Source organism: Micropterus salmoides, unplaced genomic scaffold, assembly GCF_014851395.1.
Source record: "Micropterus salmoides isolate LMB-PRFRI ecotype aquatic unplaced genomic scaffold, ASM1485139v1 Ms_hic_scaffold_9, whole genome shotgun sequence".
Taxonomy (NCBI): domain Eukaryota; kingdom Metazoa; phylum Chordata; class Actinopteri; order Centrarchiformes; family Centrarchidae; genus Micropterus; species Micropterus salmoides.
The window spans coordinates 20,110,269-20,135,389 of record NW_024044681.1 but is presented as its reverse complement, the minus strand read 5'-3'; the positions used below and the strand labels follow the sequence as shown (position 1 = coordinate 20,135,389).

General features: G+C 39.0%; 2 protein-coding genes and 1 non-coding gene across 3 annotated transcripts; 1 reads left to right on the top strand and 2 right to left on the bottom strand.

The window, feature by feature from the left end:
• Positions 1–2,390: 2,390 nt before the first annotated feature.
• trnat-agu lies at positions 2,391–2,464 on the bottom strand. The gene has a single exon. It is a non-coding gene; the product is annotated as a tRNA-Thr (tRNA).
• A 269-nt stretch (positions 2,465–2,733) lies between these two features.
• On the bottom strand, positions 2,734–4,083 carry LOC119896140 (homeobox protein prophet of Pit-1-like). Its single transcript, XM_038709630.1, has 3 exons — positions 3,954–4,083; positions 3,492–3,670; positions 2,734–3,387 (listed from the first exon to the last, which is right to left on the bottom strand). The coding sequence occupies exons 1-3, from the start codon at positions 4,081–4,083 to the stop codon at positions 2,734–2,736; spliced, it is 963 nt and encodes a 320-aa protein (XP_038565558.1).
• A 5,189-nt stretch (positions 4,084–9,272) lies between these two features.
• aldh3a2b (aldehyde dehydrogenase 3 family, member A2b) lies at positions 9,273–24,866 on the top strand. The gene is made up of 11 exons (XM_038709371.1): positions 9,273–9,422; positions 11,265–11,427; positions 12,886–13,117; positions 16,340–16,425; positions 18,854–19,062; positions 19,215–19,332; positions 19,933–20,074; positions 20,271–20,437; positions 20,554–20,653; positions 22,550–22,788; positions 23,614–24,866. The coding sequence occupies exons 2-11, from the start codon at positions 11,266–11,268 to the stop codon at positions 23,623–23,625; spliced, it is 1,467 nt and encodes a 488-aa protein (XP_038565299.1). The 5' UTR covers positions 9,273–9,422; position 11,265; the 3' UTR covers positions 23,626–24,866.
• Positions 24,867–25,121: the final 255 nt, after the last annotated feature.

Sequence of the window (25,121 nt, the reverse complement as noted above, 5' to 3'; positions counted from 1 at the left end):
ATTACATGTGCATGCATACTGTATGTATTAGTGAGTGTAGTGGTGCTTATGGGACGTCACGCTGGGACGGGTGAGTATGAGGCTGGGAGGGGAAAATCACAGTACACTCACTAGAAAACACTAGACTACACCACTGCTTTATACTGTCTGAAAGCCTTCTCTTCCAGTTCATGAATTCCCTGCAGCATGTGAAAGGAGCAGGACAGATATGTTCATAAATCTGCAGCCTCCGAGAAGTGCTACACGAGAGCATGTTGCTGCTACACTGTGTTTACCTTCTTTAAGTCACCTGAAAACTCCTACATGTTACACAATGAAAGCAACATATACTTGCAATATGACACGCAGGCTGCAGAATGTCTCTCTTCAAGGTGTAATGTCAGGAGTTGGTCAAATCGTAGAGGTCTTGTCAGGCACTGGTGAGGTGTTTGAGGTACTGGTGTGAATTTATATTGATACGTTTCACCCCTCATACTGGCTAGTTATCACACCTACATGCATAGGTGTCATTTACACTGTGGACCCTGGGGACATGTCCCCACCACTTTTTGAAATGGCTGATTTTGTACCCATCACTTTTTGAAAGCACTTTTAAAAATGTTCTGAAAATAGTTTCCAACAAGATTTGTTATAGCTAACAAAAAAATGCTTTGAGAAAGGTTTATTTCCACAGTATGAAAACATGCAATGCAATTTAAATATAGAAGAAACAAATGTGCTTTGTCCAAAAAAAAGTAACTTAAGCTTTAAAAAAACCCAACAACTTCTGATCATAAAATGACCCAAAAAACGTGCATGTGCCTGTCGATCAGTAACTTTGACAAATTCTTGACAGTTTCTTCTTGTCCAAGTTGAGACATCTTGTTTCTCGAAAGTTAAAAAAGTATGCACCATTGAAACAACAGGGCAGTTTAACTTAAAATCTAAAGGTAAGATTGATTCATTATTTTTAGCCAATACTGTTAACGTTATTCCTTAAGTTGTTTCTATGTTGTCATATTCTAGAGCAGTGATATTGGATAGGCTGACACATGCACTGGTGCTTTCTTAAAAGCAGGCCTAGATGTGGTTTTGGCGTTGTTCAATTGACATTTCGCAGGTATGGATGTGATGGATGACTATTGGATGACCTGCATCCCTACAATAATAAATGATTTTTGCACTGTGCTGCACTGAGAACCTCTGCTGACATTTCCTCTCCAACCTCCTGCAGACAGTGTTATACTCTTGAAAGATGTGCACCCTCTGCTGGACAAAAGACTGCAAGGGAGACACCATCACAAACTAGTGTGTATGTGATTTTACATCTGTGTTGAATGCACACATAATTTGTAACACATCATTATTGTGTTCTGTGTTCTGCAAAAAAGTGACTCTAAATATCCTGTAGTCTAATGTTCTGCATTTCACTATTTACCAATATACAGGAACTTTAGAATTTTTAATGCCTTTGCTTTTTTTACTTTTGTGGTAGGTTTTATTTTTTATGTTGTTTATTTCCGTCAAAATATTGTTTTCTTTTTGTGAAATAGCTCGAGTGATTTTATTAGTTTATAGTCTCATCACTGCCTTTCTGATATTTTATAGTAAAACAGTTGGTGTAGCCTAGTTCTAAAACATTTTAAGTATTTAAATGTGTTGCATGCTGTTGAAGACAACTCTGATTGGCTGAGCAACGTAACGTGTCGACTAAAGACTTGTTCATACCGCTTTGCTTGTCTGAATTTATTGTTGTCCATATTTACCCTCAATTTGCATTGCGGTGGGAAAATGTAGCCAACTGTTTGGATTCACTAAGTATTATGTGGTAAATTTGCTTATTGTTTTAACTAAATTTTATTTGCACAAATCACAATTCTTAAAAAAGAAATCTGATGCTGCTGCTAACATTAAGCTACATGTTCTTTCAGTATCCGAGTGTACAAACAAAAAAGCTATTAAATCATATGACCTCTGTAAGCTTTTCAAGATATTTACTTCATTTTTTTCTTTTGCCTTTGTTTAAATTATATTTTCTTGTTGATAACCTCTTGACCTCCCTGGCTTATTTGTAATTTGTCTGTAGACTTTATTGATGTACAGAAGATGTTGTTTTCCTCCTTTATGTCCTAATTTTGAATAAAGTTTTGAAAAAAAAAATACTTCTGGTGGTTGTGAGTAGCCCATAACATCCTAAAAACTCATTATTTTACTGTTATGTAAAAACTAAGTGTAGCATCTTAAAGTAGTTCTAAGAATACCATAACACATTTGCAATACAAACATGACCACCGCTGGGGAAATCACTTCCGGTATGCAGTGTAAAAGCTTGGCTATTTTCCATACATCTATGGTATACATGTGTTACTTCAATCCTACATTTGTTACAGCATAGCTTACCCTCAAAAAAAAGGCACCGCTGGGATTCGAACCCAGGATCTCCTGTTTACTAGACAGGCGCTTTAACCAACTAAGCCACGGCGCCACATGATGACGAGGCCAGGAGCAGACCTTAAGACTAAAACTCAAACAACTGTAGGCTGTAGAATAAAATTTGTTTTATTTCTAATGCTCATGTAATACTGTAATACAATATGTAAAACTAGGTTATATCGAAATAGGTCAGTACATTTAATTCACATGAAAAGTGTTTTTTTCTTCAATCATCATAAATACTCTACTAATACTCTATAAATTGACAATGCGGTCTTAAATATGTAGGCTAACTTTATCCCAAACATACATCTTCTTCAGTCAGCCCAAAAGATAATCAATCATTGCCGTAGAAATGTCCAGATCCGACAGGTTGAAGTCGCCCAGGTCCTGAAAGCACAGATCGGAAAAGTCGTCCTTAGACTCGTTGGTGCTGGAGAAGCCCGGGTGGTCCAGCTGACTCTGGTTGCTCCGCTTGGGTCCAGGATGTCCGAATGCAGTGCAGCTGCTACGCGCTGGCTGGGATCCCTGTGCGTCTCTCAGGAAAGCCTCAAAGTCCTCTGTTAAATCCCATTCACTGACCTTGCTGTGTGGAAACACATCATGGCAGTAATCAGTAAAGTTCGGGGTTTGGTAGTAGTAATGGTCTTGAGGAACTCCAGGGAGACCCGGCCCATAAGGGGAGCAGGATGTAGCTTGGTCGGCAGCGACAGGGGATGTAGGCGTGGGCAGGGACGTGGCCTGACTCCCCAGGATGGTTGAGAGCCTGGAGGACTGAGGTAAACTTGGAGCAGGGTAGCCTGTTGGGGAGGGAGGGCTGGGAGTAGGAGGGAAAGAAGGAACCAGCTGGGGGAATGGGGGACTTGAAGATGTTGTGTAGAACTGAGGGTGAAAGTAGTCTGTGGAGGGTTTGGGGACCTCTCTGGTTGGCTTCTTGCTCTTGAAAAAACGTGCGCGTCGATTTTGAAACCAGACCTGTCGAAAAGAAGGAATTGTGGTTATTTTTATGGCACTTTGCAGGGACGTTATCCAAAAGTAGGCTATCTGTGCATGGGAAATCTGAGAGGCACGTGTCATACCTGAATTTTTGACTCCGGTAGCCTAGTTATGGAAGCAAGAGACTCCTTCATTTTATTGTCCGGGTATTGTGTGACAGAGAAGGCCCTCTCCAGCTCGCTCAGCTGCGCCTTGCTGAAAGTCGTGCGCTTCCGGCGGCGCTGGGTGTCCGAGCGCGTCCTGTGGAGAGCATCATGGTGCACTACAGGGAGAGGACAAATTGTTACAGTTATTTTATTAACTTTTCTAACCCCTAGATTACAATTAAACACAGAGAAAGTAAAAAAATCAACTACATTTGGAGATTGGTGAATGTACAGCGACAGGATGGTGGACTAGGCCTAGCCTATAGACTATATGCAAAATGAACTTTATAAATTGTATAGGCCCTAAATTAAGCAACCAAAATAGAAGAGAGCATGCTTACTGGTCCCTGAGCCAGTTTACAACGTATTAACAAAATAAAGTCGGGTCCGGTCACTCACCTCTGCTGGAGTCCTGTGCGTAATCATCGTCATTGTTTGTGTCCAGGCATGTAGCGGGACAGTAATGTCCCGAGTAAAATGTGTTCGTCACAGAAACATTACCGCCACTAAAATCCAACTCGAATGCCATTCTCCTCTACAGAGTTAGACCAAGGACAAGAGAGGATGTTCCTTCAGGAGGCTGTCTGGTCGACACTGGTGAACACACAGGATACCAGAGGTTTTTATACTTTGCTTGAAAGACACAAAACGACTCCCCCACCCACACCATCGTGCACATAACCATCAGATATTGCCAAGCCTTACAAACGCGTGCCTTTGATGTGCTACACACCTATTAATGACTGTCCGGCTATTAGGTGTCTGTTTGATCCCCGATGGCCCATTAATGCCAGTTTAGCCTATAGACGGAACTTGTCCTATCCTGCAAGATGTGTCAAGTCACACAACACTGAGATCTTCTTGTAAATATCTGCATGTATAATGATTTGTAGCGTAATAACACGTTAAATGATTTGTAGCGTAATAACACGTTTGTGGGCCAAAACGGAAGAACACAAAATGCAGCATAGCCTATTTGTGTAATTCATAGCCTAGGTCTATCTGGGCCTAGACGCAGGGGGTTAGATTAAATATTTATTTGATTTTCAGACTTCCAAAGTAATTTGTTAAAGAAAAATTTGGACTCAGTTACACAAGGCGTAGCCTATGACATGGCAGGTAAAGCAATCACACTTTTCTGGTACTTTGTCTGCGGCACATCCTCTCCTCCACAGCTCGCTGCCTCCTGGTGCGCAGCAGATGTAAAAAGACAGTGTGTGGATCCTGGAAGTGTATTGAAGAAGCTGCCGGAGTGTGGGGCTTCAGTCAGCTAATGTGTCAAGGTGACAAATCGCTTGCGTTTCCACCGATCGAGACATCAAAACACCGGATAACGCACAGTCCAATGCACAGCCAGTTCCCAGGCTAGTGTCAGACTCACAGTGTATGGGACCATTACAAACTGAATTTAAATTTTCAAACCTTGGGCAGGCTCAGAGAGATAAAACCTAAGACTGGCTTAAAAATATTTTAGGTTACATTAATGCATCCAAATGGTGTTTTGTTTTTAAATGTTATTTCAAACAAAGACACTAACATGTCATACATTTTGTCAATAGATATTCTCTCTTGTGGTAGATCTTTTCCCATGAAAAGCACGTGATGTAAGAAATGATTTGAAGACATGAAGGGTCACTGAAGATGAGACACTAACCCTGGTGATTGGCACAAATGAGCAGTGAAGTATTCCACTTTGACTCCTACTCCCATGAACAATGGCTCGTGTACGATCATAACTCAAACTGCTGGCTGTCACATGACTTACATCGAGACAACAATATAGGCTATCGATTCCAAAACTAGATGGGCTGTCGAAACTGGTTCACATGCTAGTTAACACCGGTGACATCAGTGACCCCGGACACTTAACAGTTTGATTATGTCAAACAGAAATGTTTTATCGTTTATATCGCTTGTTTATAGCCTCAAACCTGAGTGTGTAAACACCTCTGTGGCAATTTGGTATTTTAAAGCGCCTGATCTATTATTTGTCGCAGCCTATAGCCTACTTTTTTATTCTACAGGCATGTATAAAGTCAATAATCGACAGTGTTTGTTGCTCTAGAGGCACAAGCAAAGTGAGAGATGAAAAGAGGCCACTAGGTTGCAGCATTAGACCTTCCCTCTTTGATTTATTTTATAAACCTGTTGTAAACATTTGTTTTATTTCCCTTCCAAGGTTTCTAAAATATGAAAACAGTTTATGTAGCCTTACTTTTGCTATAGACAACATTTTATGTTCTGAATATGCACATTGTATTTGAATGGTGGGCCCCCCAATATTATACAAGGTACATGGTTGTTAATTTGTCATTATACACAAGGTGGTCTTAAGAAAAAAAAAGTTTGAAGTCCCTTCAGGCTACATGCACAGAACTTAACAGAAAGTCAAATGTTAAAATTTGGTAACATTTAAAATAAATAAAAGAAAACAATAGAGTTATATACAGGCACATATACACACAGAGATAATGAATGTATATTAATATGATAGGCCTACACAAGTACAGAATGGTAAAGCTGGATATACAGACAGGTGACAACACAAATAAAATAACAACATAACAAGTGAAGATGCTTTCTACACTAGCTTCAGTGACCAGATCTCTGCAAAACTGAACGATCATCAAGACACCAAATGAGGGAATATGTGTGTGAATGCTTAGAGACTTGGAGAATCTAGGACAAGGAGCAGTGGAACTGTTTTGAAGGCTCTTGTTGTCCGAACACTTAAGAGTGTTGTGTTGTGTTTTTTCCTGTAGTTTGTCACCCATCTATTTGTGTGGCATGGTGTCTAAACACAACAAGCTGCCATTTTCACTTACTGTTTGTTTAAGGATTAATATGCATTTCTTTGCTACATTAGAACCAGTGTTTGGTTTATGAAATACTTTTTTTAGTTGAGTTTGAATGAGATTATTGATATATTTTATTAAAATGTCAGGGGTCAAATCACAAATAGAGTAAATGACCTCTTTTGGACATCACTTTTCTTCTCACATGTTTCTTGTTCATCTTATTTTTTAGTCTCTGGCCTGCTCTGCAGCCCAATCTGTATTCCTGACCTCTCCAAAAAAAATAGAAAAAAACTCACAATACACAAACTGTCTTCCTCTCTGTGTGTCTGAATGATTCAGTTTGTACCTCCCAAACTCAGGTGTGCACACAGACAAACGCTGGTCTTCTGTGTCCACACCCCTCTCAAGAAATCAGGATTGACACTTAGGTGTGAATGACGCTGTGCCCTCCTCTCCCTCACCTACATCCTCGCTTCCTTCCCTCACAATACACAAACACCATTCCTCAGCCTGCTGTTTGATGTGGAAACTCCATCCACATTTCCTGTCAACCTGAGAGATTTTTGGGCCTAATCCATGTGCTGCATGGCTGAGGCAAGGGGGTTACTCCTAGCCCCATGTGCCGCACTGTTAAAGCTTTTCTGAATCTTGAGAAATAGAAGCTAAGTGTGATTCCAGCTCGGCTGTGGATAAAAGAACATCAGACTCTGTAGGGAAGGAAGGGAAAGCAGGAGAAATGATTTATTGCAGCTATAGTTACAAACTAAATAGATGTTACGCCCCAGGAGGAATGTTGAGGGGAATATACTAAAACATTCAGCAGCATTTAACAGTACTGCGGTCTAGCAGGTCGGGGTGGCTTCAACTGGATTAGGGATTAAAGCACAGAAAGAAGGAGTGCAGAGCAGAAAGCCCATGAAGAAGAATTTTAGGCCAAGTCATTGGTTGTTCAAATTAATTAATTGCACAAAACGTAACAAAAAACATTTTAAATGAAAAGGTTCCCAGCTGAAACACCTGGTTGACTCTTTTGATACTGATAGCCATCAGAAAAGTTGTCACTGCCAGTTTACTTTAAATATAATGCTGTCTCATTCAAAACTTTGAAGACTAAATCCATTACAGTAACTTCCAGTGTTTAAATTCAAATGATCAAGGAGGGGAAGACATGAACTTGCCATGTAATAATAAAGTTTTAATAAACATTTTACTGTGAGTTTGATGATATTTAAACAAACATTTTATAAATACTTTAAAGCCTGGAGGTAGAACAGTTGACCAGACTGAAAACTTGCACAACTCAAAGAGACCAGACTCAGATCAGCTTGTTTCTATTCCCTAATCTAATTCTCAAATTGAGATTTGTATACTGTTTGTGTTGTGGCATTTTTGTTGTATTTTTTTGTTGAGCTGTTTGTATTTTTATAAAAGCCCATCTATGGACATGTTCTGCAAACTGTCACAGGCTATATACTATATTATGTTGTACATGGCACTGTTCAACTCTATTTACCTCATTTAAAAACAAATGAATAAACCACTCTTGACTGATTTTAGCGTCGCTTCTCAGGGACTTGGACCAGGCTGTACAGATGACGGGATCTCACTCCTTAACAAGAACATAATTCTAGGATTTCCAGGAAAATCAGACTGGATCATTATGTCAGAGAGGATCACACGGTGCTGAGATTTAAAGCTCAAGTGTGACAGCTGGCATCTGAAAAAAGAGGAATCCATCTGCAACAGAAATCTGAAAAAAAACAGTATGTTATATAATCATGATTATGATATTATTATAGCCCACACAGCATTATGTAGCACCAAAAATGGTTCTTAAAATTGACATGAATATTTATTGCCACTTTTTAAAAACTATTTATGTTGAAGTTAGAGGGCTCTTTGGGTCACAGTATAGTTTGTTAGGGAACTGTTTGGGAACCCTTGCTGTCACAGTCTTAACAGAAAACCCAGGATGAATACTCTTGCTTCTGGTTGCAAGTTAAACCTTTTTGGTGCATCAATTTAGTTTGTGTTCAGCAGCCTTTGCCTCCAAACATGGCTCAGATATGTGACACAAACAATAAACACTAAGGGTATACATCTATGTTGGCAGCTCTGTCAACGTGTACCTGGGCACAGCAGCGCTTTTAGCTAAATGCTAATGTCAACATGCTCAGTGACAATGCTAATGTGCTAATATGCTTCATAATAGGCTATATTGTTTACCATGCTCAACCTTACAGTTTGATTTTAGCATGTTAGCATGCTAACATTTGTTAATGAGCACTAAACTCAAAGTAGCCTGGAAATGATGTAGCCTAATTAGTTTTACAGGTAGCCTATTTTAGTATCCGAATCAGGTTTATTGGCCAAGGATGTGACATAGGCTTCAAACATAAACATACTGTACAACTATTAGGCTATATATATTTGGAAAAACTATATAAATAATTATAATTTGTAGGTACACAATAATAACAATAACCTTTAAATGCATTGCACTTATCCAAACAAAGTGCTTTACAGAGACACAGAGAGAAAGTGGAACTAAAATACCACAGGAAATGATAAAACATATGAGGGGAAAAAATTAAAATAATAAATAATAACAAGAAAACAAAAAGATTGTAAGAAAATAAGCAGGATAAAAATAAAAAAACATTAAAATAAGCAGGGGGCTCAGATGAATCAGGATTATGCTTTGTGATAAAGTGGATGTTTAGAGGGAAAAGTCATCATTAACGAGCAAGTCAAGACACTTCAAGGAAAGAAGAAAAGCTGAATGATAGGATTCATCCTCTGGGGACCAGGCATGTCTGTACAAAATATCATGGCAGTTCATTTGGTAGATGTAGGTCTACAGATTTTTCAGTATTAGTAGTGCCACACATACAGCCATGGCGCTTCCAGCGGCTAAAAGCTTATCGTTTTTAGGTCCCGCCCCTGTGGGGGTGGGACCTAACGGGGAGGAAGAGCTGTGTTTCTCTGCCGCTATCTTCACTCAGCTGCTCCACGTCTCCCCATCATCACCGAGGGGGATCTCAAATTACCCGCAAGTGAAATTATCCAGGTAGGATTTCAACAAAACCTCTGCAATGTTTGCTCTCTGTCCGTTTACGACCGTTGATCTAACGTCCAACAAAGGAGCGACCAACGCAAATGAGGAAATGTCGAGAAACGAACCGATAAAAGACATTTGTAAAGAAAAATAACCCTGTAGGTTATGCGATTAACAATCCATTGTATGAAAACCGTAACGTTAGACTCGTTTCATTTAGTTACTAATTGTCTGCTAACAAAAGTTACTGTAGTGGATGATATACTAGATGTTACGGTTTGTTGTGTATGTGTGAAGCTGTCACTGTGTAACGTTAGCACCTTCAAGGTTTCCTATTACAGTCCTACAACACGCTCATATTAACGTTACAACCACAACACGCTCACAAACACAGCACAGACAGCGGGCGGGAGGGTCATTTGACCAGATCAACAAAGAGAGGTCACTGGGTGAACTGGTTTGCTTCAAACATTGCACCCAGTGCTTTAACTGCATTTCTTAAAAAGTACTGTACTTTGGCGGTGGCGGAATAACTAATCAGACTACTAAACTTAACAGAACCACAATGTAAATATACTGAGTAAAAGTAGCTACTCCCACAGTGTAAACAGACAATAACAAGTACAAGCCCTGCAGTGATACTTGAGCAGAAAAATGTCTGTGACTGCTACAATGTATTATGTCATTAGATTATTATTACTCAAGCACTCCTATAAAAGCAGGATCTTACTTTATAGTTGGTTGAGCTCATTTTCTAACTCTTTTGCAATAGGACTGCAACTAATCATTTTATATAATATATTATTTATTCTGGATCAATCTGCTCATTATTTTCTACGTAAATTGATTGATTGTTTAAAAATAGTGAGAAATGTTGTCACTATTAGGCTACCCAGAGCCCAAATGACACCATCACAACGGTGTAAGACAATAATAGAAAATTTCTAAATTACTGAAAATAAATTACAATGATTAAAATAAGTTTGACTTAAAATATTATCAGAATAGTTGCTAACTAACTTTCTGTCAATCTGCTAATTGGTTAATCGACTAACTGTTTCAGCTGTACTTGCTTATAATGATGGATAGTTTAATTTATAACAGAACATATAAGCTATTTGTATGTTTTGTTGGAAAAAAAACAGTTTGTAAAGTAACTTAGGCTGTCAAGTTGGTAGGGTTGCACGATATTGACAAAATGTGATATTGTGATATTGCAACTTAACCACAGTGTTTGAGTAAACGTACTTAACTATTTTCCTCCACTGTACTTTTGCATCAAAAGGCAGAATGCCAATCATTAATATAAATACAGGACAGTATTATAACCCATTGAATGGGTTATAATACTGTATTTATATTATTCTCTGTCATTTATGAATAGTTATAACCTTACTCTGTATGCAAAAAACCCCAACATTTAACCACTTTTTATTATTCTCCATGTTTATGCTTGAAAACCGCCAAAAACGATTGATTATCAAAATAGTTTCCGATTATTTTCCTGATGATCGATTAATCGCTTCAGCAACTGATTTGCTTCACAGTCAAAGTTTTCAAATTACAATGGCAGCCATTGCCGTTAAACATGCATCAGGAAATGTTGGCGCCATTTCAATTTTTCTTTTAAATAGTGTGTCTTTGTTTACTGGCTTCTGGCCCAGCTGGATGAGTTCCTCAAAACAAGAATTACTACAAAAAGCTAAAGAAATAAAACTTTTACATCAAGTTTGTTTTTGGTCATTACCCATACTATTTCCTGAACAACAACTTATGGATATAGTCAGAGGCACATTATAAAACTATCAGACTATCATTTTCTGCCCCCCCCCCCCCCCCCCCCCCCCCCCCCAGAATGTCCCGGGAGCAGCAGGCGGTGGCTCGTGCCAGGAAAGCTTTTGAAACCGGCAGGTCCAAATGTTTAGAGCACCGGATCCGCCAGCTAAAGAACCTGCAGAGGTTATTCACTGAGAAACAGAAAGAGATTTCAGATGCCATCAAGAAAGACCTCAATAAGGTGAGTAGTGACTGGCTCTTCCTAGTCTCCAACAAGCTTGACAGTCAGGGTCTGTTCTCTGACAAAACAAAGACTAGGAATAAAACAAGTCTTTTGGTTCAGACTTTCTTTGTGCAAATTAGACACATGCTCTAAACACTAAACTACAGCCTATTAGCTCCTAGTCTTTCCAATGCTACATGCTGTGTATAGTGTCTATTACAGGTTTTCAAGATTTAATCTACACAATGCAAGGTTCAGACTTTGTTAGGGAGATAACTATAATGTCCACTGTTGTCCCTGATGTTCACAAAGTTAACTGGCATTCAATGTCTAACAATAAGATATGTTAGAAGCAGGATGGTGATGGCGCACAAGACACATACCTTTGGTGTGAGGAAACCTGGGTTCAGTTCCCCACTGTGACACGTCCACCAATGTGTTCCTGAGCAAGACACTTAACCCCTAGTTGCTCCAGAGCGTGCGACCTCTGACATATATAGCAATTGTAAGTAGCTTTGGATAAGCGTCAGTTAAATTAATAAATGTAAAATAATCTTATCAGAAAGTATCACAGAGAAAGTAAATCACATCACATAAAAGACAATGAAACAATGAAGTTAATGATAAATAAGCAAATATTAATGAATTAGAAGGTTAATTATTAAACATATTAAAGCAGGAGTGTGGAACTTTTACATATAAGTGAATGCCCATATTAATCCAGCTCCAAATGTATCATGGCCGTATAAATCTCTGTATTTCGCAGTATGACGGAGATTTTAAATCTGTTGTCTGCGCTGGCAATGTGTAGTGATGTGTTTAATGCCAACAAGCAGTGATTAATTTGCCAGGGGCAACACAGAGCCATGGAGAAAGCTCCACGATCTGCCATGGCTGAAAATAAAAAAAAGATACTTTGGAGAGAACGTTTACTATACTGAGAATTATTTAGTTTGTTTATTCTGTCATGTCAATAAAGCCACTTGAATTCAATTTGAATAGAGATGACGCATCTCTCTCTCTACATGGCTCTGGAGTAACCGTTGTGACGGAGTAGGCTACAGCAAACTTGAAGTATGGCAGAGCCTGTGGCGGGAAGAACTTAAGAAGTGTCCAAGAAAAGCTTCTGATGCTCCAGATAAAAAAGAAACTCTTTTGATTAGAGGAAGGATTACAGTCAAAAAAGAAATCAATTGATGGCAAGGACAAATAAAGATAGCTATTGGTGTGGCTTTGTAATACTGGATTATTGTCTTGGAACTGTGGAAATGTCTGTATTTATATCTAACTATTTCTCAACACGGGCCTGGGGTTAGCTCACCTGAATGCAGACATTATAAGCACGAGTCAAAAATGTTACTCTCACTGCCAGAAGGGGAGACAGAAGTTCTACACTGCAGGTTTAAAGAATTAAAACTTTCTTGGGTTTGCAAGAAAAACTGTAAGCAAGACCAATGTCATTGTGTTTATCCTCAGAGCGAGGTGGGGACCCAGCTGTACGAGACTCTGGGTCTGGAGGGGGAGATCAGCCTGGCCATCAGGAAGCTGAAGGAGTGGGCAGCCCCACGGTCCGTTGAGAAGAACCTGCTGACCCTCTCCGACACCGTCTACATCAAGCCAGAGCCGCTGGGAGTGGTGCTTATCATCGGGGCCTGGAACTACCCCTGGGCTGTCACCATCCAGCCGCTCGTTGGAGCCATCGCCTCTGGTACTGTGACATGTTCTGTGTATGTGTGTGTGGGGTGGGTGAAAGGGCAGCAAGTGTGTGATGTAACAAGGTCAGTGTTCACATATCTATCAGATTTCATCATCATTCCCCCCCCCCGTGATGAACTTTGAGAAGGGATCTGTCTGCACAATATCTCAGACGCCACTGGTTGAATTTTGAAACACTGCTCAGGATTTGTTCCCTTTGTCCTCTCAAGGAATTTCAAAATGACACAAAAGAGCATAATGGGTCACAATGTTTAGAACCACACTGTCTGCTGATCAATCAACATGTAGAAACCACTGACACTCTCATTTTCGGAGGCAGTGTGTATTTTGTAAGTCCTGTTCAGTTTCCTTGTCATGTGATCATAACCACTCCAGTTCCTTTTTTTTATCCTGGCAGGACCAAACATTCTTTACACAGTTTGTGATTAAAGGGTCAAAGGCTACCCTGTACTGCAGTCATGAGAGAATTATTAGATTAGCAATATCCTCTAATTTGTATGTAGTTGTCACATGCAGGTGATCTTTGTCGTAGAAGTTGTATATTACTGTTGAAGGATTAAGCAAATAATTGAGTAACAACCAACCGTTGTCTTTAAAGAAGTTATTAATAAAAAGAGAATGACAGAGAAGTAATAATAATAATAATCTTTATTTGTAGAGCACTTTTCAAAAACAAGTTACAAAGTGCTTTAACAAGTGTAAAGACAATAATACCCAAAAGACAATAATACAAAAACAATACAAGATAAAAGCATGAAAAGACTAAAATACACGTTTAAGATAAATATAAAATTAGTAAAATACAATAAAATAAAAGGGATAAAATAAAGTCAAATAAGATCGTTTAAAGGCTCTCCTATAAAAGTATTTTTTAGTTTTAAGAAGGGACTTAAAAGAGTTCACTGACTCAGCTGACCTGATTTCCTCGGGCAGGCTGTTCCAGAGCCTCGGGGCCCTGACAGCAAACGCTTTGTCCCCTTTAGTTTTCAGTCGAGACTCTGGAACAGACAACAGACCTCTGCCCGAGGATCTCAAGGTACGTGCTGGTGTGTATGGGACTAAAAGTTCAGAAATATAACAAGGCGAGAGGCCATGAAGAGCTTTAAAAGTGATCAATAGAATTTTAAAGTCAATTCTAAAACATACTGGGAGCCAGTGTAGTGAAGCTAAAATAGGAGTAATGTGGTCATATTTCTTTGTTCTGGTTAAAAGCCTGGCAGCTGAGTTCTGGACAGTCTGGAGTCGATCAATAGATTTTTGGGTTAAACAGGTGAAAAGGCTGTTGCAATAATCCAGGCGTGATGAGATGAAGGCGTGTAAAATGGTCTCGGTGTCCTTAAAAGTTAACATAGATCGAATTTTTGCTATATTTGTATAAGTTGATAAAAACATGATTGAACAAGCTTTGTGGTGTGCTGCTCGAAATTTAAATTACTATCAAACCAAACACCAAGGTTCTTTGCCACAGGCTTAATGTGATTTACTAGGGAACCAGCAGATGGCAGTATTTGTTTTGCCATCTGCTGGGACCCGATGACCAGGATTTCTGTTCAGCTGGAGGAAATTATTTGACATCCATTTTTTAACTTCACAAAGGCAGTTGTTAAGTGAACTCAGCATTCCAGGGTCTGTGGATCTGACGGGCAAGTATATTTGTGTGTCATCAGCATAAATATGAAAAGAAATGCCATGTTTATGGATAATATGTCCAAGGGGAAGCAGATACAAGGAAAACAAAATGGGTCCTAAGACCGACCCCTGAGGTACACCATATTTAACTGGACAGAATGAGGAGACATAGTTGTTTACAGACACGCAAAACTTCTTATTTGACAGGTAGGATGAAAACCATTCTAGGGCAGTACCAGAGATCTCCACCCAGTGCCTCAGTCTGTCTAACATGATGTTGTGGTCAATGGTGTCAAAAGCAGCGCTAAGGTAAAGGAGTACCAGGACTGAGCACATACCTTCATCAGCAGACATTAAAAGGTCTCTTTCTAGAATCTTTGCAATAAAAGGCAGTTTTGAAATTGGTCTAAAATTATGCGGGAGGGAGGGATCTAAACCAGGTTTCTTTAAAAGTGGGTTCACGCAAGCCATTTTAAAATAATCAGGGACACAACCAGTAGATAGGGAGCTGTTGAAAACAGAGATCAAATGGGGCCCAACAGAATCCATTACTTTCAGTAAAAACTTACTTACCTACTCCAATAGAAAATCAGCTGGTCCAGAGACCTTTGGCCCAGAGCAAAGGGATGCATACACAGTTCATTTACACAGTATATAACGACAATTTTCTGCCATTATTTTTATTTTTATGCATGCATGTTGGCATGTTTGACTTATGAACATAGATGTCTCAACTCTGCATTGTAGCCATCAGTGATAGCTCAAACGACAAGTTAAAAGCCCTGAGCTCCAAGACAATGAGTGAATTCATGAATAATTCACTTCTGTCTCAAAAGCTTCCTGTAAATGGGCGGCCTGCGCTTGTATAGAGGCTCTGAATCAAGTGTTTGTGATGCAAATCTCAATGTGTGTTTGTTTGTAACTGTTTAGCGTGACACTGTAGTAATTTTAACAGTCTTTTGTCTGATTCTTTTTTTGCTTGACTGTTTTGTTTGCGACTTGCCCCTAGTGATAGTTTTACTTAGTAGTGCTACGAGAGCTGCTGCAGGTAGACAGGATAGGATAAAACGTGTTTAGACTCAAACACTGAAGGCTGGAGGACATAAATTTAGTGTTTGCACCGCAAGGACTTTGCTCCGGGATTATCAGATCTTTCACCAACAGTCATATCAGCCTTGCAGGTCACAGGTCTTTTCTTTGTTTGCTGAGTGATGCATGCTACAAATGATCAAAATAAAAGTTTAAGTCAAAGGCAGCTGCTACACCATACCCAGACAAAATTATTTAATTTAAATATTTGTCATTAACAACACTACTAAAGTACCATGAATGCCTAAGCTTTTGTTATTTGTTTACAGATTATTATTTATAGATGAGACCTCGCCACTCCCATGAATATGAATACATTTCATATCAAATTTGTGCAAATTTGAGCAAACTGGACAAACAGCATCAAAGACTATGAAGGATTTGAAACACATTTTTTAACATAATTCTACAGAGTATATAATACTTTTTTTTGTACTTTGTGGACCATGGCTTTTTGTCTTGTAATATCTGCTGCATTTGTCATTGACTTATCCAGGTAATGCTGCTGTGGTCAAGCCCTCGGAGGTTTGTGTTCACACTGCAAAGGTCATGGAGGACCTGCTGCCACTTTACATCGACAAAGTAAGGATGGGTCTCATGACATCTACATACGTATCAGTGAAACAAGACACTGTTGTTATTCATGAAATGTAGGAATGTTGTTTTTTAAGCAGACAATACAGCCCTACAAAGGCAGAGTGCAGGAACTACAGAAGCAATGAGTGGAGAGAAAAGGATTTTCAGGCAGAGCGTCAAACTCTTAACACAGATAGAAAGCTGGTAATAAGTTTTATGATTAGTTTACCTCCAAAAAGCACAACCATAGAACCCACACAATACCTAAAAAATGCTGATTATCTTAATTAGACAAACTGCAGGATCCATAGCGCATAGGACTATAGCCGTTTGTATTCAGTGCTGTGAGGACCAATGTACACTGCATGCAGGGCTAGTGGTGCAATGGCTAACGCTTCTGTCTACGGATCAGAAGATTGCAGGCTTAACTCCTGGCTAGCTCGTTGTGATCTTTAGCTTATAAATCACTTCATCTTCACAGGCATTATTCTGTGTATCAAAGTGCATTTGATGGAGCCAAATCATAGCCACACTTAGCCTGTCAACATGTGGTATCTCAACTCTTTTGGTCACTCGCAGCAATATTAAGGATACTATTGTATTTAGTGTAACTTGCTAATCATCTTTCTTTGAAAGCAAAATTTGGACATCCAAAGCAGTGCTACGTAAACCATCCATGGAACATGACTATCTTTTGTCACACATCATTCAGGAAACTCTTACAGATAAAATAGTTGTACGTTTGATATTTAGAGCTGAAAATATTCTGTCACTACAAAGAGGAACTCAGCCAGTCAAGTCATATTTTCCAACTTGACCAGTCATTTGACCAGCGTTCCTCACACGTGTCTATGAAGTACAAGTACACAGCCGTTTGTATTCAGTGCTGTGAGGACCAAAGGGCACAGCATGCAGGGCTAGTGGCGCAATGGATAACGCGTCTGACTACGGATCCGAAGATTTCAGCTTCGACTCCTGGCTAGCTTGTTGTGATCTTTAGCGTATAAATCACTTCATCTTCACAGGCAGTATTCTGTGTGTCAAAGTGTATTTGATGGAGCCAAATCATAGCCACACTTAGCCTGTCAACATGTGGTAAAAGGTATCTCGACTCGTACGGTCACTCAGAACAATATTGAGGATACTATTGTATTTAGTGTAACTTGCTAATCATCTTTCTTTGAAAGCAAAATTTGGACATCCAAAGCAGTGCTACGTAAACCATCCATGGAACATGACTATCTTTTGTCACACACCATCAGGAACCTCTTACAGATAAAATAGTTGTGTTTGATATTTAGAGCTGAAACTATCCCCTCACAACAAGGAGCAACTCAGCCAGTCAGGTGGCCATGATGGTATAGTGGTTAGTACTCTGTGTTGTGGCCGCAGCAACCCTGGTTTGAATCTGGCTCACGGCAGCACTTCTCAGCGCTGCTTCTTTTATGTTTTTTTTCTTGAATGTACTCCAGACTCTGCTTCAGTTTACATAGTTTGAAAATGGATACCTCAAGCTAATTTTCCCACATGAGGCCCCATATTTTCCAACTTGACCAGTCATTTGACCAACATGTCTACTTAGTACAAGTCCACAGCCGTTTGTATTCAGTGCTGTGAGGGCCAAAGGGCACAGCATGCAGGGCTAGTGACACAACGGATAACGTATCTGACTACAGTTCAGACGATTCAAGGTTTGACTCCTGGCTAGCTTGTTGTCACCTGTAGCTTGTAAATCACTTAATCTTCATGTGTAATAATCTGTCTAATATATTGTATCATTACATTTACAAGGGAATGGTGCCAATCCTAGATAACTGGCCTCAAAACGTGTGTGAACCCTTTTAGCCACTCAAAGCATTCACGAGACTACTGTTGTATTTAGTGTTACTTGCTAATCATCTTTCAAGGAAGAAAAATATTTGGACATACAAAGCAGTGCTACGTAAACCATCCATGGAACTTGACAGTCTTTTGTCACAGATCATTCAGGAAACCCATACAGATAAAACAGTAGATATTTAGAATATATCCTGTCGTAATTAGTGTTACTTTATAATCATCTTTCTATAAATAAATGTTTTGCTACGTTTCGTCCTTCAAATTGTTGGCAGATTTTTTGGGCTGTGTAGTCCACATTACATTTGCTTTTTTTCTGGTGGCTCCATCTATACTGACGAAAGCATATCAGGCAAAAGCTGTTCACCTTTACTGTAGTATAACTTTACATTGGCCACCATGCATGAAGCCTCATAGTAGGTAAAGTGTCTCGGCTCTGTGCAAATAAAAAGCACTTTGTTTTGTCAAATTTGTTCTGCAGATTTGCTACAAAGCCAAAAAGTAACCAGACAAAATTGTAATAAAAGGCGTGCATGTGCTACAAGACATTTAACATGTTGTTTTGCGATTAACTGAATGTTTCTACCCTGTGTATCAGGAGCTTTACCCTGTAGTAACCGGAGGAGTTTCAGAGACCCAGGAGCTGCTGCGCCAGAGGTTCGATCACATCTTCTACACTGGCAACAGCATGGTTGGCAAATTGATCCTGGAGGCTGCTGCCAAACACCTGACTCCTGTCACCCTGGAGCTGGGTGGCAAGAGTCCCTGCTACATTGACAAAAACTGTGACATAAGCATAGCCTGCAGGTCAGAAGAGTGATTGAATAGGGTTTGGCTTAATGGTTATTTTCTCCACTACTTTTATAGCAATTTATTTCTTTAACACACAATCCATTCTCTCTTATAAAGTAGCTATTCCTTCCTGATACCCTTCTGTTAACTCTTCCACTACTGTGTAGGCGTGTCGCCTGGGGAAAGTACACTAACTGTGGTCAGACCTGCATCGCCCCAGACTACATCCTTTGTGAGCCCAGCATCCAAGACCGGGTCATCAAAGAGGTCAAGAAATCCATTAAGGTACTGAAGACCTGAAAACACACAAAGGAAAAGTTATAATCCATTTATTCCATTGTAAACTTCAGGTAAACAGATGATTCAGGTGAATGTCAGAAAGTCCTGACATCTTCGTGTTAATGTGGAGGAAAACTAGATATAAATAAAATACCACATAAATACAAAATAAATGAATTAGCACGTTTTCTTTTAAAAGAAAGTTAGGAATTTTTTAATTTGTTTCTTTCTTTATGAACATTAAAAAATTAGACCAGACTCTATAAAATGTTCCTTGGTCTTTATTAGTCATTGCAATTAAATATTCAAAATAGGCAATGTCTTTCATTAGTTGTAAACATTCATCAAAAACGGGCTTTGTCTGACTCTGGAACAATCCTTGAAGCACCAATACTGCCAGTGCAAATGTTATACATGGTGAAAGGACAGACCTGTCCAAGCATAACTGGGGAGATCCTGGCAATGATTTACGTAACCACTTTCCAATACTTTTGACTACTTCTTTCCAGAATGGAGAAAATAAAGAATAATCCCACCTCTAACAGTTATTCTTTGCCCAGATTTTATTTAATATTTGTATAGTTATGAGATTGTTTCCTCTGGCAGGAGTTCTATACAGACAACCCAAAGACCTGCCCTGATTACGGGCGCATCATCAACCAGCGCCACTTCAAGAGGATAATGGCCATGTTGGAAGACAGCACCATCGCTGTAGGAGGTGACAATGACGAGTCAGACTGCTACATAGGTAATCCTTCTGACAGCTACGAACTCATCCCATGAAAATCCATCAGGACTTACCTACCTGAGAAATAGAGTTTAGTGTAGGCTTTTTGTATGATTTTCATCCAAGCAACTATTCAAATGTACATACAGTTTGTTAAGCAATGAAGAACAAACTATAAATTATATTTGATAAAATACTGTTTCTGTGTTGTGTTTAGCCCCCACAGTTCTGCGGGACGTGAAGCCAGAGGCAAAGGTGATGCAGGAAGAGATATTTGGACCTCTGCTTCCCATCTTGCCCGTCAGTGGCCTGGACGAGGCCATAAAGTTTATAAATAAGGGAGAGAAACCTCTGGCTCTCTACGTCTTCACATCAGATAACAAGGTATTTAACAACAGACACTGCACACATGCAGGCACACAGCAGAGTATTTAACAGACGCTACATGCTTCGTATGTAGATTCATAATCATGGGTATAACATAACTCTTTTCTCTGAAGGTGATCACGAGAATGTCAGACGAGACCTCCAGTGGAGGATTGCTGGCCAATGACTGTCTTGTGCACTTTTCTGTCAGCTCTCTGCCTTTCGGAGGAGTGGGTGAGTACACACAGGGAAATGGTACTAGAGTTCACTTACTCTCTCTTTTGCTTATTCACTCATTGGTGAACGTGCCTGTTCACTCACTCAGTACTCCACTCAATGGCAAGCAGACGCTCTAAAGTGGCAGGTGTGCAAATGAGTAAATGGGCACGTCTTACTTAGCAAAGTGAAGGGTTACCTAGGCCACGCAGAGCGGCATAATGGTGCCCTCTAGTGTGACATTATGGCAAAAAAAATTTCAGGCTGATACTTTTCTACTAGAAACGGTTTACAAGCTTTAATGTTGAAAAAACACATAATTTTCCTCTTACTGTTCAATGCTTCTGCACCTCTGTTCACCCTCTGACCACACTGTTTAAGCTCCTGTCTCTTTAAGGACTCTCTCTCTCTCTAAAAGCCCGGACTGAAAGCTTGGTCTGTAGGTGTTTCCACCTGTAAAGTTAGTACAGAAGCTTTGGACCACTGGATTAGGCAGAGCCAACTGATGTAGCGTTAGCAACAAGCTATCTGTCCATCAGGAAATAATAAATATAAATATTTACCTTTCCTTTGTAAAAGCACTTTCCACGAGACTGAAAACCTCCAGCTCTAGTTCTATAGAATGACCACTTGGTGTTGTGTCGGACAGTGAATGGTCCGTGTATGGTTCGTTCTTTCATTATTTCGCTGCAAACCCGAATGGGAAAAACCCCAAAAAACAAGTTGTTTTTTGGTTTTTACATTTTAAAACCAAAACGGAAAAACAGATAAACAGGAAACAAAAACACAGACATCGATTTTTGTTTTTCTGTTTTAAAAAATATTGATTTTTATATTTAATGAGTTCGGTTTGTGTAGCTTTTTGTGTTACACTTAAATAAACCTGCAGCAGATACACTTAGGTGATGGCGTAGCTGATTAAATGTAATTAAGATGAGCTTGAGCATCAACATAGGTGGGCCTTATATAAAATTAAATATAAAAATATGTAGCCTAATAATGACTTTTTGTTTCATAGGATACACGAACACAAGTCTCCTGATTCAAAGGTCCTGGCCCTCCTTTCACCCCAACCAAGTTCTAACTCAGTCTTTTCTGTTAAATATCATATACCTGCCTTTACTGTCACTGAATGAACCATACATGGATTATGGTGGGTCAGAGAGCGGTGTACGTGTTCAGTGGGCAATTCCGTCTACTGCGTTGAAGGGCTAGAGGGGATCCTATGCTACTCAGATCACTCTATGATGTCAAGAAGGGAAAATTCAAATTCAAATAGAGTGCTTGCACACACATTTACTGTACCGAGCAGAAAATCTTTTTTTTCTTTAGCACACCAAGGACACATATTTAGTTTGAAAAAACATGATAAAGGATTTTGTAAAATATGGGACCTTTAAGTCTCCATTAGGGCACAAATATATCTGGTTAAATAAAGGTTTCAGAAATGCACACTTCCCTGTGCACATACAACAAAATTCTCTAAAAGACAAGACAATTTGCTTTATTGTTTTAAAGCCCAATAAATACATATATACAGTGAACCACTGAGAAACTATTATATAAAGAAAACTTTTAAACACGCCCACTGGTTTTCTTTCACTTTCACTGCGCTGAAATATCTTCCTTGTTGATGTGTTCAAGAAAACCCTGACATCAGAGATTTTAGAGCTGATGGTCGAATAAACCCTAGTAACCTCTATAATGCAAGAAACTAGATTTGATCATTCTTTTACTTCTTGTCTGCTGATTTCCTGATATTCTAGCTCATGAAGCACTATTTTTTGGCAGCTTACCCTCAAAAATTGGATCCCACAGTCTGTGCTTTCAAATGTTTTTATTGCTCAAGTGACATTAAAGCCATCAAGCTAGAGGCCAATACATCAAACCATCTCTCTCTGTTTTCATGTACAGGAAACAGTGGTATGGGTTGCTACCACGGCAAGTTCAGCTTCGACCAACTGAGCCACCTGCGCAGTTGTCTCATCAAACAGCTGAAAATGGAAGGAGTGAACAGCATGAGGTACCCGCCTCACACACCCAAGAAACTGGGCTGGGCGCGCTTCTTCATCCTGAAAACCGTAGACCTGGGCTGGATTGGCCGGATGGCGCTCTTAGCCATGCTGGCTGTGGTGGCCGCTGTTGTGCTACAGGTGAGTTACAGAGGACAAGAGAAACACCTCTATAAATTGTTGAACATACAATTGTATTGTGGCATTGTGCATCATGGGGAAGCAAAGCTGAAAGCTGAAATGCTAACCACACTGATAGCTTTTTAAGTTGCGAAGAACTGGGAAGCTTTAAATGCCAGTAATCAACAAGTTGTCCATTTTGCTGATGCCAGGTGCTCTTGGTTTAATTAAAGTGGTGGAATGTAAAAGTTAATTTACTCAGCTACTGTAAGTACGGATTTGAGGTACTTTTAGGGCTGGACAATAAAACAATAACAATAAATATTATATAATTTTTTTCAATAACAATATAACAAATGTTCAGTAATTATTTGATTTTATTCACTTGAATCATGAACGAATTAGGACTTAATTGTTTTATTATATATATAAATCCCAATGAATTAGCATCTGAAGACATCTGAAAACAGGGCTGTTTCTCTGAGCTCATGAAAAGTTGACTGAGATACACAGATAGCAACTCTACAAACATATGATGATCTTATAGAATATGATGCATTGCTGTAGATTGAACTACCCCCAGTATATAATGTAGTTAAAATTAGCACACCCATAAACATCTACAGAGGTAAAATTCAACATACTAATATTAATATATTGTTAATGCACCCGTAATATTAATCATATATTATATAAAGATATTAACCTGAAAAAATCATTCATAATAGTAAAATGCTGACTGTAATAATAATGTATGAATAATGTAAGCTGTGTTACCGACCTTTACTGTTGAATGCACAGGAAGAGAGATTATAATTTAAAATAAATTTGTGATAATTTTTTCAGAATTATCTCTGAAGACATCCCGCTGTCTGTCGTGTCGTTGACCCCAAGGAGCACAGAGAAGAGCAGCATGAAAGTCCTACCAATTCATTAACACATTTCTGTATAAATCAGATCAGCTTCTGCACAGCTGTAAAAAAGGGAATGTTTACGGTGTAGCCTTAATCTATTTTACATTTCAATAACGGTGTCAGAAGTTTCATGTAGCTCACTGTAGAAAGCATCTAATTTCATGAAGGTGATAATTTGTTTCTATGTACGGCTCTTACATTTGTGTTCAGCTTTACGTTCCATTGTAACCCGTTAGATTAAATACACTTATCAATGCTGTGATTTTGCAATTAATGATTTTAAATTAAGTAACAAAATATATACAGCTACTTTTCATTTTACTGTTATAAAACGACTTGTAGCATTTGCTAACAAACAATCAATGAAGTTAGTAGAATTTAACCAACCAGAAATTACTTGTCATAATGTTTTATTGTGTAGCAGTGTCCTACAGTTCATTTTGTGTCCATTCTATTTCAATGAGGGATCAGCCATTAACTTGATGTTCAGCCTGAAGGTACTTCTGCCCAGTGTAGGTTAGTTATTTTTTCAGTATGTGCCTGCCTGCTGGCAGCAGAGATGAGGTCTGTCTGTTTGATCAGTCCTCTTTTAGCTCACTGCAGCGTTTCAGAGTCAAACAGGATGTGAAGGATGTTTTTATATGATTTTCCTAAAACACTAAATGCCTGTCACAATTGTGTGGTAGAAATGTATGTAAATGAAGGAATGTTTAATTTTTGCGTAGAGATGCCCTCACTGTGAGGGATCTTATCAATAACCTCCAGGCTCCAGGGTGCCTGGAGGTATCGATAAAATGGCAACCTCGTTGATGTGTCTGCCGCCTGTCTGGTGAATCTGTATGAGGTAGGGCATACTATATAAAACTGGGCTAATGTAATATTATTTGGTATTTGACTGTGTCCATGCATACAAGCTGTACCAAGATCTTCTCTGATATCAGACTTGTGTTGGTATAAACCTAGATATTGAAGAAAGGACAACTGAGGCTCATCGAATTTAATTTTCTTTTCATCAAAGTGAAGACTGACCAAGAAGTACAACATCAAAAATTAAGCAATAATGTTTTTGTTTTTTGTCATCATACCTTAAAAATGTTAAGGGATTTGTAATGAATAGTTTTAATAAATACACATGTATTTCTATATTGAATTAATATTCAAATAAATATATTTCTACATGTTTCAGTTTGTAATTTGATTATTTAATTTCCATTATTTATTATGACAATATATATTATTATGTTGTATTTGGTTTCCAAACATTCTGCTAATTGTTGCCTTTCATAGGTTAGTTTTCATTTGTGTATAATCACCTGAAAATTAGAATGAGATGTTCTTATCTAGAGAGGGAGCTGCTTCTTTCTTCTTTTCTTCCGTGAAAGTGCGCTGTGCTTTGAAACCAATTTGACATCATTGCCCAGTAGTGTACTTACAACTTGG